The 14,342-nt window shown below is 54.0% G+C and overlaps 1 protein-coding gene across 2 annotated transcripts in view; it reads right to left on the reverse strand.

Moving 5' to 3' along the window:
- The window catches only part of STX18 (syntaxin 18), a 123,144-nt gene that overhangs the window by 4,322 nt on the left and 104,480 nt on the right, over positions 1-14,342 (reverse strand). For both annotated transcript variants that reach the window (XM_030314214.2, XM_030314215.1), the window contains 2 exons: positions 9,728-9,816; positions 493-551 (listed from right to left, as the gene is read on the reverse strand). In XM_030314214.2, the coding sequence (XP_030170074.1) occupies positions 493-551; positions 9,728-9,816 (148 nt within the window). The remainder of the gene's footprint in view (positions 1-492; positions 552-9,727; positions 9,817-14,342) is intronic.

Here is a 14,342-nt window from a genome sequence, read left to right on the forward strand (position 1 = left end):
CCAGGCCTTCCTTCCAGATGCTCCAGACACTCTCGGGGAAACAGGCCCCACCCACGTGCCTCCCCTAGAGGGCGGGCCAGCGATGGCTCACGTGGGCACGGCCACTCTCCTTCCACGCTGCCGACCTCTTTGCTGAGGGGGCAGACGGACCCCAGCGGAGCCATATGCAGGAGGCTGCACCTGGCCAGCCATCCCTCACAAGGCCCGCCCCCTTACCCGGGAGCCATGAAATTAACAGCCCCCACGTGGTGGCACTAACCGTGCAACTTGCGCGGTCACTGGAAGCCTGGAGGCAGCACAGAGGGGGTGACCTCCCAAGGGCCCGCAGGTTAAGGGGAGTCACTGAAGTTGGGCAGCTGCCCTGACCCCGAATGGCTGAGGGGGGTGCACGTGGCCAGGGCCACAAGGGGATGCCTGGCCATCGAAGTAAATGAAAAGTTCCCAGTTCCTAGAAAAGCTGAGGCCATCAGCTCCTAGGAACCACATACATACCTCACTTCATCGAACAGGCTGTTCATCTCACCAATTAGGCGCTGGTTCTCTTGTTCAAACTGTGAGGAGACAAACACACTAAGGGTGACGTCATACTCAAAAGCAACACGGTCAAAGGCAAGGTCTAGCAAGGCATCTGCTCGGAAATCTTCGATCTGCCCTCCGAGGGTGGCCACAGAGTCCCTCCTTCTGGCGTGGAGGGATGCGGCATCAGTGTGAAAACATCCCTGTGGCCGGACTTCTCCCTGCCTGTGAGCCGACGTGACGCCTGGGAAGGTGCGGGCGGGGCGGGGCGGGTCGCCTGCCGTCCTTCCTGCTGCTCTGTCTCCCTCTGGCACTCTCTTAAGTGGGGCGCTGAGCTCCAGCGGCTCAGCTGAGGGCAGGGCAGTCTCATTTCAGAGCCACGCCTTGGCCAGTCCACCGTGACAGGAACACAGGCCCAGCAGCCCGAAGCGCTGTGTTTCCGGGCTCAGGCTGGCGATCGGGCTTCAGGACTCAGTCTGGGTGAGGGCGCCACCCTGACACCCGGGAGCCCATCGGAGCCGCGTAAACTCGGAGCAGACAGCTGCTGCCCCCACCGTTCCTGCCAACTTGACACCAGCCCCACAAGAGGATGGCACGTCTGAGGGTTCGCCGTGCCGCGGGGCCAGATCTCCTCCTCGCTGCGGGACCCGCAACCCCGCCTTCGGACGCCCACTCCACTGCCTGAGCGTGTACTCAGCCCCGGGCGGGGGCCCACGTCCCACAGCCCCAGCGCGAACGCCACCTTCTCCGTGACCTGTCCCGGCCCCTGAGCTGGAACTTCTTTCTCCAGTTTCTAACCTTGGCCTAGCACCTTGTGAAACCTCGTGAAGATCTCTCAGGACGTTAGCCATTTTCAGCCCGGTAATAAGCTGTGCATGTCCCAAACTCCCCCTTGACTAGGAGCTGCCTGAGGGTGGGAACGCGTCAAACCCAAGTCCGAGAAGGCCTCACGCGCGTTCTTTCCTTCACATCTACTAAAGCGTCAGTCCCGTCCACAGCTGTTTTCGGAGGCGCGGTCTGCGCCAGGCGCTGTGTGGGGGGACGGGTGGAGGTGAGCTCTGGGCCTCCCAGGCTCTGCGATCCAACCGAGGCTCCAACCAGACTTGCTCAGTGAAACAACAATGGAGGGAAAACAACGGTTAGGGAAGTCACAGCAGACACCGTGCTGAGCAGGTCACGTGCAGGGACTCACGTTCTCCCTGCCCAGTCGCCCCCTGACTTCACAGGGAGGGCATGTGCTGTGCTCACTCTCTGCTCCGTCTGCCCCCCTCCCCTCCCAGCCCCCCCACCCAGCCCTCCACGCGGGCACCCTCCCGTCCTGTCTGCCAGTTCACCCGCACCCTTGCTGCATCCATTCCCTCCCTGGTGCCTGTGCTCTGCCCTCATCACCTCTCACTCTCCTCCAATCTGCCCCCCACCCCTCCGTCAGAGTGATCTAAGATGCCAGTCACGTCACACCGCACCAGGCCGGCCCTGTCCGTGGCCCTGTAGATCAGCGCTGAGGCGCAGCCTTCTCCTGCAGCACACTGCCTCACCCCTGCACAGACTAGATGAGAGCTGATGGAGGCCGCCGCGCACCAACCCCCCACCCCGCGGGGGTCTCCGACTGTTTCCTCGAAACCCAGCCGAGGCACCTTCCTAGTGACCAGACGCCCCAAGGCAGGTTTAATCACCTACCATCTCCTGTCCTTTATAATATAAAACTCCCCTGCACTTGATCCATCGCTACACTTCTTGCCCCTGTTGGGGGGCCGTCTTCCCGCCTGGGGAGGGGCTTTCTCCTCTGGCCCCAGCACAATGCAGGGCCTACCACACTGCAGGGCACCGGTTGTCAGTCCCCCTGCTTGTCAAAACACAAAGGGGCCTCCACTGCACTCCAGACCTACTGGGTCAGAAAATGGGTGGGCCGGCACAGTTTCCAGAAGGGCCGGCGGGGGGCGCTCTGCTGGGCCGCCTCAAGCACGGGCAGGATGCTGACACGGTACCAGGACGGCCCTTCTAATTATGAAATCAGGCTATTTAAGGGAATAAAAACTTCACTCTCTTGAGTTTGAAGCTATCAGCCCTGTTAGCTGTCAACTCAACAGTTACTTCAGAGCCCAGTAATTTAAGGAAAAAAACAATTACTTCAGCATGTAGGTGCTCATTTACTTTCACTAATTCTCCCAGGTATTACTCAGGGTTTTTCTCAGGGGGCTGGAAGAGGGGGCATTTTCTTATTTTTTTAATGACAAAATACGGCCCTGTCCTTCTAAATCCTCAGACCTTTTATGCTTTCTAAACTACTCGTAAGCAAGACTAGGGGTTTGAGGTGGTTTACTGCGGGAATGTCCCCCGGAACAAAGCCCTCTCTGTCCCCTCCCCAGCTCTGGGCATGAGGCACCCACTCCCCCTCTCGGGGTTCTGGGGAGCTGTTACTTCTGAAGGACTCCTGTCAGCAGCAGGATCAGATTCTGGCTCTGATTTCCTTTCAACCTATGGGTTCTTAATGCCACCTGAGAAGTACCCATTGGGGGTGGGGGTGGGGTGGGGGGGAGCAAAGGGGGGCGGAGCAAAAGAAACAAATGCCTCAAGGGATCAAGCGGTGACAGGGCTGAGGGGAGAGTTTGGCGTGGCCAGGACCTTTACGGAAAGCGGCCCCCATTTGGGGGCGGGAGTTACAATGGAGCTGTGTCTTCAAAAACACCACCTGTTTTTCCCATAGCCAGGTGCGAGGGACCCACTTAATGGGGTGTGGCAGGGCTCAGGCAGATCAGGTAATGGCCAGGCCGCTGACAACATTCACCTGTGCCACATTTCAGGGTGGTTTCCGATGCTGTCTTGATGGCCAACCTGTACACCTCACCCCTCCTCTGCAGAGGAAGGCAGGGAGCGGCAGGTGCCGGCCGGCAGGGGCAGTTGGTGGACACGCCCGGGACTTCAGCGAGCCAGCCCCTGTGGCCTCAATGGGAACTCCTGGGGTGACTGACCCCTGGACCAGTCACTGGCTTCTGTCCGGCCTGTCATGTGACAGGGCCTCTTTGTGAACAGACGACATAGTGATTCTTATCCTTTCCTGCCTGATGCCGAGGGTGGGGAGGGATGATGATGGCTCCTTTACCTTCAAAGCTATATGCCCTTAGGCAGGTAACTTTTCTGTGCCTCTGTCTTTGTCACTAAAATGGGACGGAGACAGTACTTACTAGAGAAAGACGCGCTAATAATGCATGTAAAGTTGCGTACAGAGTGCGTGGCACATACAAAGCCCTCACTAAGTGTTAACTATTATTAATCTCCTGGGACTGAGATTCCAGATACGCAAAATGAGTCATGAAATATTCTGAAGGCCCCTTCCACCTCTCTGGTTTCAAATTTTAGAGGGCACTGTGACTTGAGCAGGTTCTGGGGCACTCACACAGCATTCACTGGGGCTCGCCGGCAGCTGGCTGGCGTGGCATCCGTCCCCCAGAGGGACAGGGACCTCACAAGGTGCAGTAGCCAAGGAGGCCTGGTCTCCACAGTCAGCACCAAGGACAGGGGTGGGGGACCTCCCCCCCCCCCCCCCCCCCCCCCGGCCCGGGGAAGACCGGCCTGCCTGTCACAGGGCCCCCTGTTCTGTGAGGCACTAGAAAGCGGGACACGAGGCCTGCAGGACAAGGAAGGTGGACAAGCAGGGCCCGAGAGGCATGACAGCAGCCAGCCTGTCTGTGTGGGCCTCCTGCCGTGGCTCCTTCCACTCCATACTGTTTGGTCTCCCACCAAAATGCAGTGCTTTCGCTCAACACAGATGGATGTCTGGAGCAAGTTCCCCTGACCGCTCAAGCATGGCGGCAGGCACCACATTTAAAGGCCTAGGACCTGGGAGCTCGCTGTAAAATGGGGCCAGCGACAGTCCCTACCACACGGGGTGGCTACATTAATAAACACTCAAGCGGTCAGGGCCGTACTTGGCATGTGTTGTGTGTTACATGCGTGTTAGGCAGTATTAACTGCCTCATTCCATTTAGAAGTCAGATTTCCAAACAGAGGGCCCCAAAAGGGTTTATTATCTGCTTTAAGGGATACAAATCCACACTGTGAATGCACTGTTACAGAAATCCTTTTCTAATCTAATCCTCTTTACTATAGTTTTAAAAAGAAAATCACTCCTACAAAAGGCCTTTGGGTACAAGATGAAGCCACAAGAAGTTGTTTGCATTGCAAAGAGGCAAGAGCAGCTAACTGGACCAAAGACTAGGAACCCACAGGGGCTGGGACCCACAGGGGCTCGGCCTAGAGAGCAGTCTGCCCCCACCACCACGGCCCAGGACCTCTCCGGTTCTTCAGATGCGCCTCATCTATGCCAAACGCCTGCGTTCACATGGCTCTGTGACCCTCACCTCCATCCCCACCGCTACCCCTGTGAACCTGAAACCTCCCCAGGGTGTGGACCTCAGCCCTCGGCTGCGTGGTGCCCAGATTCTACCAACAGTTCTTGCCAGGAGCTGAGTTTGGGCCCAGATCACGAGCCCTGCCAGCCACCCACCTGGTGCTTCCAGCGGCCTACCACAGGGGACGAGGGCTAGGGACACCTTTCATGCAGATTTAGGAACGGAAGTCATGCGCATGGCTTTAAAAATTATCCTAAGGGATACATCAATAAATGCAGGTGGTTTCACTTGAGGCGAGTAAACTGAATGCAGGCTTACAAAGGAGGTATTTTCTCTATGTAACATCAGAAAACAATCTGGTCCCACTCAGCCTGACCGCAAAACATCTGCTTATAGTAACTCAAACGTTAATATACCTGCATCAGGAGTTATAAATGGAAATTCAGTGTGCAAATCACATAACACTCAGCAACCATTTTGGGACACGTAACAACTGCTCCTGTGGGTGAAATAATGAATTAAATTGATATTATAGGGCTTAATTCATTATTTTACCCTGAGGAAAAATTCCAAAACAGTGATTATGAATTATGACCACAATTTGCTACAACACTTTGCAATTTAAAACCAATAGTGTCGTATTTATTTCTCTTCATTTTCAGGCTTGAGCCTGTTAAGTAAGATTTGGGTCAGTCAGCCCGTAAGATGTGGTACTTGGCTATTGTTCCCAATTACAAGAGAAGTTAAGTGAACACTTAAGAGCTTGCCATGGAAGTTCTGAACGTTACAGCCTTCTGCCCACCCACTGGCAGTAAAACAACACAAATGAGGGAACTCTTGCCGGTTCTGACTGCTTTAGTCACTGAGACTGGGACCCTGAAATAACCCGCATCACTGGGAATGGTCAGTAACATGTTTTTAGACAGCCACTCAGGACAGGACACAGAAGAGGGAACATGGGGCGTCAACAGTCATTATGCACAGAAAAGCTTTATGACGTGAACCTTTCTTCTTCACCTGCATTAGCTCCAACCACATCCCGGACATGTGCAGTGAACGCAGGTGTGCACAGGGACAGAGCCAGCGTCCCAGCGTGGGGGCCACCGCCGGCCGAGCAGACATTACTATGTGCCCCACACTCCGTGAGGCACCCTCTATCCGCTACTGCATTCCCGACCATTCCATGGGGTGCTGATTCTTGCCATCCTGAAGTGCAGGAAGGCTAGTTTTCTTGCCCCAAACTACACAGACAGGAAGTGATAGAGGATTGGTAAGCAACTCTGCCAGGTCCCTGAGCCCACGCTCATTCATCATCTCTCAGTGGAACGGAGCATCAGTGGACGAGGCGCCCCTGCCACGCGCCTTCGTCTGGCCCACCCCACCACGTGCCCGGAGGCTTCCAAAGGTCGCGCATCGGCAAGGTTAACAAACTGCCTATGCTCACCACGACCAACAGGAGAAAGGCAAACTTCTCTGGCAAACAGCTGACTTATTCTAGCTACTTCCTTTATGAAGTATATTCTGCTTACGTACAAATGCATTCATGAAGCAGAGTTACACATATTTTTTTCTCTAGCAAAGAGATGTGGTCCTGTTACATTATTCGAGGGAAATATTAAGCCATTATTTCCATTAAGAAAATTATTTTGTACAAATTGAAGAAAAAAAGTGAGACTTTAAGAAACTTGCCATCATTTGGCTATAAGAAGGGGGTGTGACCTAATCGTCCTTTACTTTGACTTGTTGGCTTCTCTGCCTCCACCTGCCTCCCCGTGGAGAGTCCCCAGGGGACGTCCTCGGCCTCTCCCCTCTCTCCCCAGCACGCACAGTTTCACACATCAGCAGTAGGATGCCTCCCACATTCACGTCTCCAGCCTGAGCATCAAGGCCACTGCCCACCAGACACTTGCCCTGGATGTCCCAGAGGCGCCTCGAACACCCACGGGTCTCAAATGGAATTCAGCATCCCTGCCCCACCCAGCCGCCTCTCCCTTCTGACTGCCTGCATTGTCTTCCCAAGTCAGAAAGCTCCAGGCTCCTCCTCCTCCCAGCCCAGCCCAGCCCAGCCCAGCTCAGTCCAGTCCCCTGCACCTCTCCTTTCTGTCTCCGCTGCCGCACCCTGGCCAGCCCCTCATCACCTCCTGATTAACTAGGATCCACGCTGCAGCCTTTCCCCGGCCACCCTCCACTCTCGAGGCCTCTGGCTCCCACATCTGAGTCTGGGGAGCAGTGAGCACCTACTCAAGGTCAGAGGGTGCACTCTGGAACCCGGGAGAACCTGGAGAATGGCAGGGGCCTGGTGAGCCGTTTGAAGTTGTTTTAGTCCGTTAAGATAGCTATTTTTGTCTGTAATGAACAAAGATAGCCCTGCTGATTATTCCAGACGAAGTACCACAGGTTCTGAAGGGACACCCCAAAGAAGTCCCAGGAAAGTCACGGCTAAGAGTACAATCACTGCAATCAGTTTTGTGCTTCGGAGCCCGGACAGGAAACCAGTCAACCTGGGGGGGGGGGGGGGGATAAATGTGGAACTGTACTGTGTATAAAATACACATCGAGCTGCCACTGCCACCTGCATGACCTTTCACGCTGCTTTCACACCACTGTCCTCTCTGCACACGCGCAGCTGTGACCCAGGAGCCCGAGCCCTGTCCAGTCCCATCCATCCTGTGCAAGGGAGAGCCTGCCTGTGTCTCCTCACCGCCTGCCACACCGAAGGGGAAAGGCTGAGGGAGCCTGTGAGCACCTGCCTGGCACTGCGATGTTCTAGAACCTCCTGGTCAGCTCACTCAGTCACTAGTGCAAGGGTGAGGGGGCCACAAGTGGGTCAGGCCTGGGGTGGCCAGGTGGCTCAGTCGGTGAAGCGTCCGACTTCAGCTGAGGTCATGATCTCGCGGTCCGTGAGTTCAAGCCCCGCACTGGGCTCTGTGCTGACAGTTCAGAGCCTGGAGCCTGCTTCGGATTCTGTCTCCCCCTCTTTCTATGCCCCTCCCCACTTGCGCTCTCTCGAAAATAAATAATAATAATATAAAAACGAAAAAACAACAACAAACAACAGCAACCACACCAAGTGGGTCAGGCTTGGAGAAGAAACAGGAAGTCTGGAGAGCAAGAAGGTTCTGAGCCAGTTCTCTGCCCTCGGCAGCCAGCGTTCAAGGAACAGGCAGGCGCACCTGGCCACCCTCTCGGGGCCCTGCCTGCAGACCTGTGCGTGTGACGTCTCTCAGTGGGCCTGGCGTGGCTTGCTCCTCTGCCAGCCTGTCCGTGTCAGTTTGCCCCGAGGCTCCTACACAGGCTACACTCCCTTACGCGCCCAGATCCCACCGGGGACTCCCATGAACTATGACACAGGGGAAAAGTGCAGGGCTCAGGGCACAGGACTCGGCTTGCCTGTTCTACTGGCTCGGTGACCGTGGAGGGCTTTAGAGGTTCTGTGACTTATTCTTTTTCACGTGTACAGAGGGACAATTCCTACTTCACTGGACTGTTATAAAGATCAAGTAAGACAACATGCATACCGGCTTGGCATTTAGGGAGCATTCATAAGTGTACATAATAACAGTAATGACTTAAAGCTTGTATATCTCAGAGTTCTTACTGGTGATCCTGCCTGTCGTTTATGCTCATCAAAGGCACTCACCCACCCAAAAACCACTCTAGGCTCTGGGAATATGGCAACGAAAGCGGAAAAGTTCCTGCTCTCGTGGCACTTGTGTTCTAGTGGAGGGATGAGGGAATAAAGTGGGGTACGGGGACAGAGTGGCCGGGGGCTGCCACAGACCGGGTGGCCGGGAAGGCCTCTCTGAGGACGTAACACTTGGGACCCGCGAGACACGAAGACAGCCGTGAAGAGGAAGAGGCTGGCAACACGAGTGCCTCGGTCAGAGGGGCTCGAGGCTGGGACGCGCCCGGACCCTGTTCTGATGTGACAGGGCTTCGGCTCAGAACTCTACTTCTCTTCTTCCACAGGCGACTTGGGTCAGAAATGTGTGAACCGATCAGTCATAAGCTCTACCGCTTATTAACAACCGGGGGACCTCGGGCCAGACACTCTACTGATTCTGCCAAAGTTAAAAGGAGACGGTAATGCCCCACCACCTCTGAACACGATCGTGAACGGGACCAGGGAGAAAACGAGCCCTGGAAAAGTTCTGTCCACTGTCAACCACGGTGTGAAGTGAGTTGCTGTCATTTGTCAGGGACAGCCACTGAAAGCACGCCGCGTGGGAACCAGCTTCCCCGCTCTTCAGGCCGAGGACAGCCTTCCGCCAGGGCAGCGCTAGGAAATGTCTGCTCCCAACCACAGACGGCGTATTCCCTTGGGCTCCGTCACGCCAACGTCCAGACGCACTGTGGGCAGACACTGCTCTCAAGGAGCTGGCGGGGGCTCCTGCCAAACCTGTCAGTTTCCTTTTGAAACTCACCCAGAGCGGACAACCTACAATTGGCAACTGGACCTTAGCAGTCAAGGTGTGACTACATTTTTCAGGCATTACTTCTGCTCTCTCCACGTTAGCATAGCATCGGCAGTTCAAACAATTAAAAAGCAGCACAGAGGTAATTATAAAAGACCCATTTAGTCTGGAGGACTATTTTACCACAGCTGAAAAGAAATCTAATATTAGTACAATCATTCCAAGGCAATTTCTTCTTTAATTATGCTACAGCAAATTTAAAACTTATGAAAAGCATATGAAGAACTAGGAAATCAGGTGGAAAAGTTGTATCCACAATATGTATTTATAATTTTGAAAACTCGCTGTAACGATCAGGGCAAAGGCGTTCAGGATGACCTCCTACTTGGGGAAACAGTCTTACCAACACTAGTTAACAACACCCGACTGGGCAGAGAGCAGCCTTACCATCTGTATTTCTTCTGGGGATAATTCGTCTTCACCTTTGCCGTCTCCCCACGTGCCCAATTTGGGTTGGGATTCAGCCGGAACCTTTTCTGTTAAAGAAACAAAAAAAAAGAAGAAGAAGAGGAAGAAGAAAAGAAAGAAAAGAGAAACAGAAGGCAAAATACTTCCTTTTAGACGGTGCTGATGCTGGCTTGGGATGCAGGCACACTGCAAGCATGAGCTCTTACAGCTTGTCCACACTCGGTCATCTGCTGGCTCATACTCGGGCGCTGTACCATGACCCTTCCACAGTGTTTAAGCTTGTGCGTGCATTATGTGCATGTGCGTGTGCCCACGTGTGTGCGCGTGGGCAGAAGGCGCCCCCTGCACAGTCTCAGTGCCACAGTGACTTCAGCAACGGCTGCAAACCAAAGGGCCAGTCTTCAAGTGTGTTTTACCACAAAACACAAGCTCACGCATGCTCTCCCTCTACTGTTTAAACACTGCAATATAAGGGTATTTTCACTAAAAAAAAAACGCCAGGACAGGGGTGCCTGGGAGGCTCAGTCGGTTAAGCCTCCTACTTTGGCTCAGGTCACGATCTCGGGGTCTGTGAGTTCGAGCCCCTCGTCGGGCTCTGTGCTGACAGCTCAGAGCCTGGAGCCTGCTTCAGATCCTGTGTCTCCCTCTCTCTGACACTCCCCCCATTCATGCTCTGTCTCTGTCTCAAAAATAAATTAACGTTAAAAAGTTAAAAAAAAAAAAAAAAAAACGCCAAGCCAGGACCTACCACTCCCTAATCCTATTCCTCCCCCAGAAGGAACCACTGTTAGCATTTGGTGTGGCCTCACAGACCTTAACCAGTGTGTTCGCATACAAACACCTATGTAATTCTCTGCACCACCCCCCCCACTTCAATCCAGTGTGTGTACACAGTGGCTTATAAAACTTGCTGTGTAGGACTTCACTGTGTTTGGGAGATTATCCCGAATCCGTCACACAGATCTGCCTCATTCTCTTGAAATGCTGCAGGATATTCCACTGCAAGGATACATGGTTCTTCACGTCCCGTCACCCCACGGATAACCCTTCGCTCATCTGGATCTCTCCGTGGTACAATCGCTCCGTGTGCCAGTCTGTACTTGGAGGCTCCGGGTGTACCCCGGGAACGGATGCCTGCGCATCAACTGTTGTTGACTGGACCTTTTAGAGAACTTTTTAACTGCAATCACAAATGCGTGATGGATGCTTGATGAAGTGCACCAATGGCTCGGGCTCCTAGGAAGGGCTGCACCAGCACGTTAGAGAGGCCCGCGAGGTCAAAAGGGGTGTGCAGTGGGAACAGGGCAGTGGACGGAAGTGACCCATCCTTGATGGAGACTGTAATGGGGTCTTTTTTTTTTTAAGTTAATTTACTTATTTTATGAGAGAGCTAGCAGAGGACGGGCAAAGAGAGGGAGCGAGAGAATCCCAAGCAGGCTCCATCCACGCTGTCCATGCAGAGCCCGACATGGGGCTCGATCTCATGAACCGTGACCTCACGACCTGAGCAGCAACCAAGAGTCGAATGCTGAACTGACTGAGCCACCCAGGCGCCCTGTGGGGTCTCTCTTTCTAAAGATGAGTGTGTCTGGTGTCTCAGCGGTGCCTCTAGGCTCGTGAGCCTGGCGCTGGGTACGGCTTCTTTTTGTTTCCTCCCTCAACCTCAGTAACTTTCCCATAGCTGGTCTCGGCCCCGTTGAGATGCGCGAAAGTCCAGAGTGTTGGTTTTGAGACTATGATACGGGAAAAGAATGTGTGATAGCACCAATTTAGGTATTATTATTCCAGATACATCATCACAAAAAGCCTCCATGTATCTAGAACATTGTGCACGTTTAAAAAAAAAAAATGGCTGTTTTTGCCAGAACTGTATTTATAAAGTTTATATATGATGTATATATACTAAATATACACGTAAATATAATAAACGTGGAGAATTTATACATAAAACGTAGGCTGAAAGCACCTTTAGAAACTGGCGGGTGTTTTTCTGAGAGGCCATCTTCAGGCAGGAACCTCTGCACATTTCACTCACCCCACCCCCACCCCAAGGGCCCTGTGTTTCCTGCTTGTCCTTGTTATGGGAGCCGAGTCAAGCTTCTCCTCTGATGTTGCTTCCGGAGAAGAACACCAAGATGAGAAGCGTCTGTTCACATCAGGAGCTCTGAGCTGGAACACAGAATTTGCTAAGAGGACGCGCACTCTACAACATGCTCACACGGACAGCCACCGGGGGCCACCCTGACCTGCTGTCATAAAAGCTGGCCTGAAGCACGGTGCTCTTCACGCCGTCCTCGATGCAGACCTCCAGTGGCCCGGCCCCAAGACTCACGTGCAAGCTCTCGGCCCAACAGGCCCTCGACACGGCCCAGCCTCAGTCCCCACAGAACCCTCCCCTGTGCACACGCTGCACTAACCGCGTCCCACACGGCTCCATGCTTTCCGGCCTCGGAGTATTTCACATGCCGTTCCCTCTGCCTAGGATAAAGCTTCCATTTTCGGTCCAGACTCATTTCTCAGGACACTGCCTCCTGAAGTCCCCTCTGAGTGGACCCTGTTCTTCCCACCTGTGCCCTCTCTCAGGGCACGCGTCACTTTCTCAGGGGCTGGAAGCTGGTCACTCCCGTCAATCAATTGTGAGTTCCCTGAAGGCAGGAACCAGAGCTCATTTGAGAAGTGCAGGCAGTATTCACAAATAGCCACACCCATCTTAGCACCAGGGGAAACCGATGTGAGCAAACAAATTACAAACGGGTATGTCAAAGTCTCATCCTGGCACAGTAAGAATATGGAAGAGGCCTGAACCTCAGACGTGGACGGAAGGTCTGCCTGACCACAGAGGTCCCCGATACTCCAGACTAAATAAAAAGTCACAAAGCTAGTGGCTTTTTAAAAGTCGGGAGTGTGGCAAGCAAGAAGGCACCCTCTGCCTAGAACTACACCGCCTAGTCCTACACTAAAGTATTATTGAGAATACAGCTCATGTTTCAGAGGAGAAATGAAACACCGAAAAGATGAGACAAAAAGATTCCCTGTCGCCTGAACCTAAAAAGCCCTTCTTCTACCTGTAGATCCACTTAGTATGACGTCCATGGGCAGATGTGTGGGCCCTAAGTGGGGACAGTTGGGGGAACAAGAATGACCCCCCCCCCCCAGCATCAAGGTCGGGATGGAGATGAAATGTCACGGGCCTCCAGACAACAGGGCCGCACAGAGGTGGGCACGGCTTGTCCCCTTCCCCACGGGCTCTCGGGGTGGGGTGGAGGGGATGCAAGCCTGGGGCTCCACGTGACCCCTCCCCATGACTCCCAAGCGTCTCCAGGCCTGAGGCTCTCCCCGAGTTCTAGGCTCACTCCCACAACGGGCAGTTTCCACCTGAAAATCCACCAGCCGGCTCAGACCTAGCATGCGTAGACGAGAATCCTGGTGTCGCCCTCTCCCCCAGCCTCCCACCCCCACCCCCCGCTCTTCCCAGTCTTGCTGTCAGACTCCTCTTCCTCCCTCTCTCCTCCCTGCAGTCCCCCCACCCTGCTGTTCAAGCCCCCGGCCTTGGTGCTCTGTCCCTCACATGTCCCATCCCACCTACTCACTCATCTGCAGCTGCAAACTACGGCTGGAATTGGAGCATTCCTCCCGCCCACCACCTCGTCTCCACCACTGCCCTGACACGCACCTGTCACCCAGCGCCCACATCGCAATCTGTCCGGACAGGCCCACAGCGGCCACCTCTCCCTCGCTCCGTCCCACTCCATGCAGCAGAGAGGCTTGGACCGCGTGCCGGACCTGCCATCCTCAGCCTGAACACGTCCAGACACAGAATCAGAGGGAAACCTTCACTGCGGCCCGGACGGCCTGTCCACGCGGCTTCTGCCTCCATCTTGTCTCCTCCTGTGCCTCCCCACCGTGGGTGTGTGCGTGTGCTTCCATGTGCCGGGCCCCCTTTCCCCCTCGACCCTTCCGCTGGCTGGATCCTCTGCCTGGAGAGCTTCCACCTGAACGAAGGCTCTGATTTCGCCACATCCTTGTCCACGCTCGTTATCACAGGCATACCTTGGACTTCACCTTGGACTCGGACTTCACTTTCGTGCACTGCGCTGGTTTTCCAAATGCAAGGTGGGCGGCAACCCCGCGTCAAGCCAGAGTGTTGGCACCATTTTTCCAACAGCATTTGTTTACTTCGTGTCTCTGTGTCGCATTTTGGTAATTCTCACAGTATCTCAAACCGTTTCATGATTACTGCACCTGTTAGGGTGATCTGTGATCGGTGACTATGACTCACTGAAAGCTCATGTGACAGCATTTTTTTTAGCAGTATTTTTTTATTATTTTTTATTTTTTTAGCAGTATTTTTTTTAATTTTTTTTTTCAACGTTTATTTATTTTTGGGACAGAGAGAGACAGAGCATGAACGGGGGAGGGGCAGAGAGAGAGGGAGACACAGAATCGGAAGCAGGCTCCAGGCTCTGAGCCATCAGCCCAGAGCCCGATGCGGGGCTCGAACTCACGGACCACGAGATCGTGACCTGGCTGAAGTCGGACGCTTAACCGACTGCGCCACCCAGGCGCCCCCTTTTTTTTTTTTTTTAATTTTTTT

Source organism: Lynx canadensis, chromosome B1 (genome assembly GCF_007474595.2).
Source record: "Lynx canadensis isolate LIC74 chromosome B1, mLynCan4.pri.v2, whole genome shotgun sequence".
Taxonomy (NCBI): Eukaryota; Metazoa; Chordata; class Mammalia; order Carnivora; family Felidae; genus Lynx; species Lynx canadensis.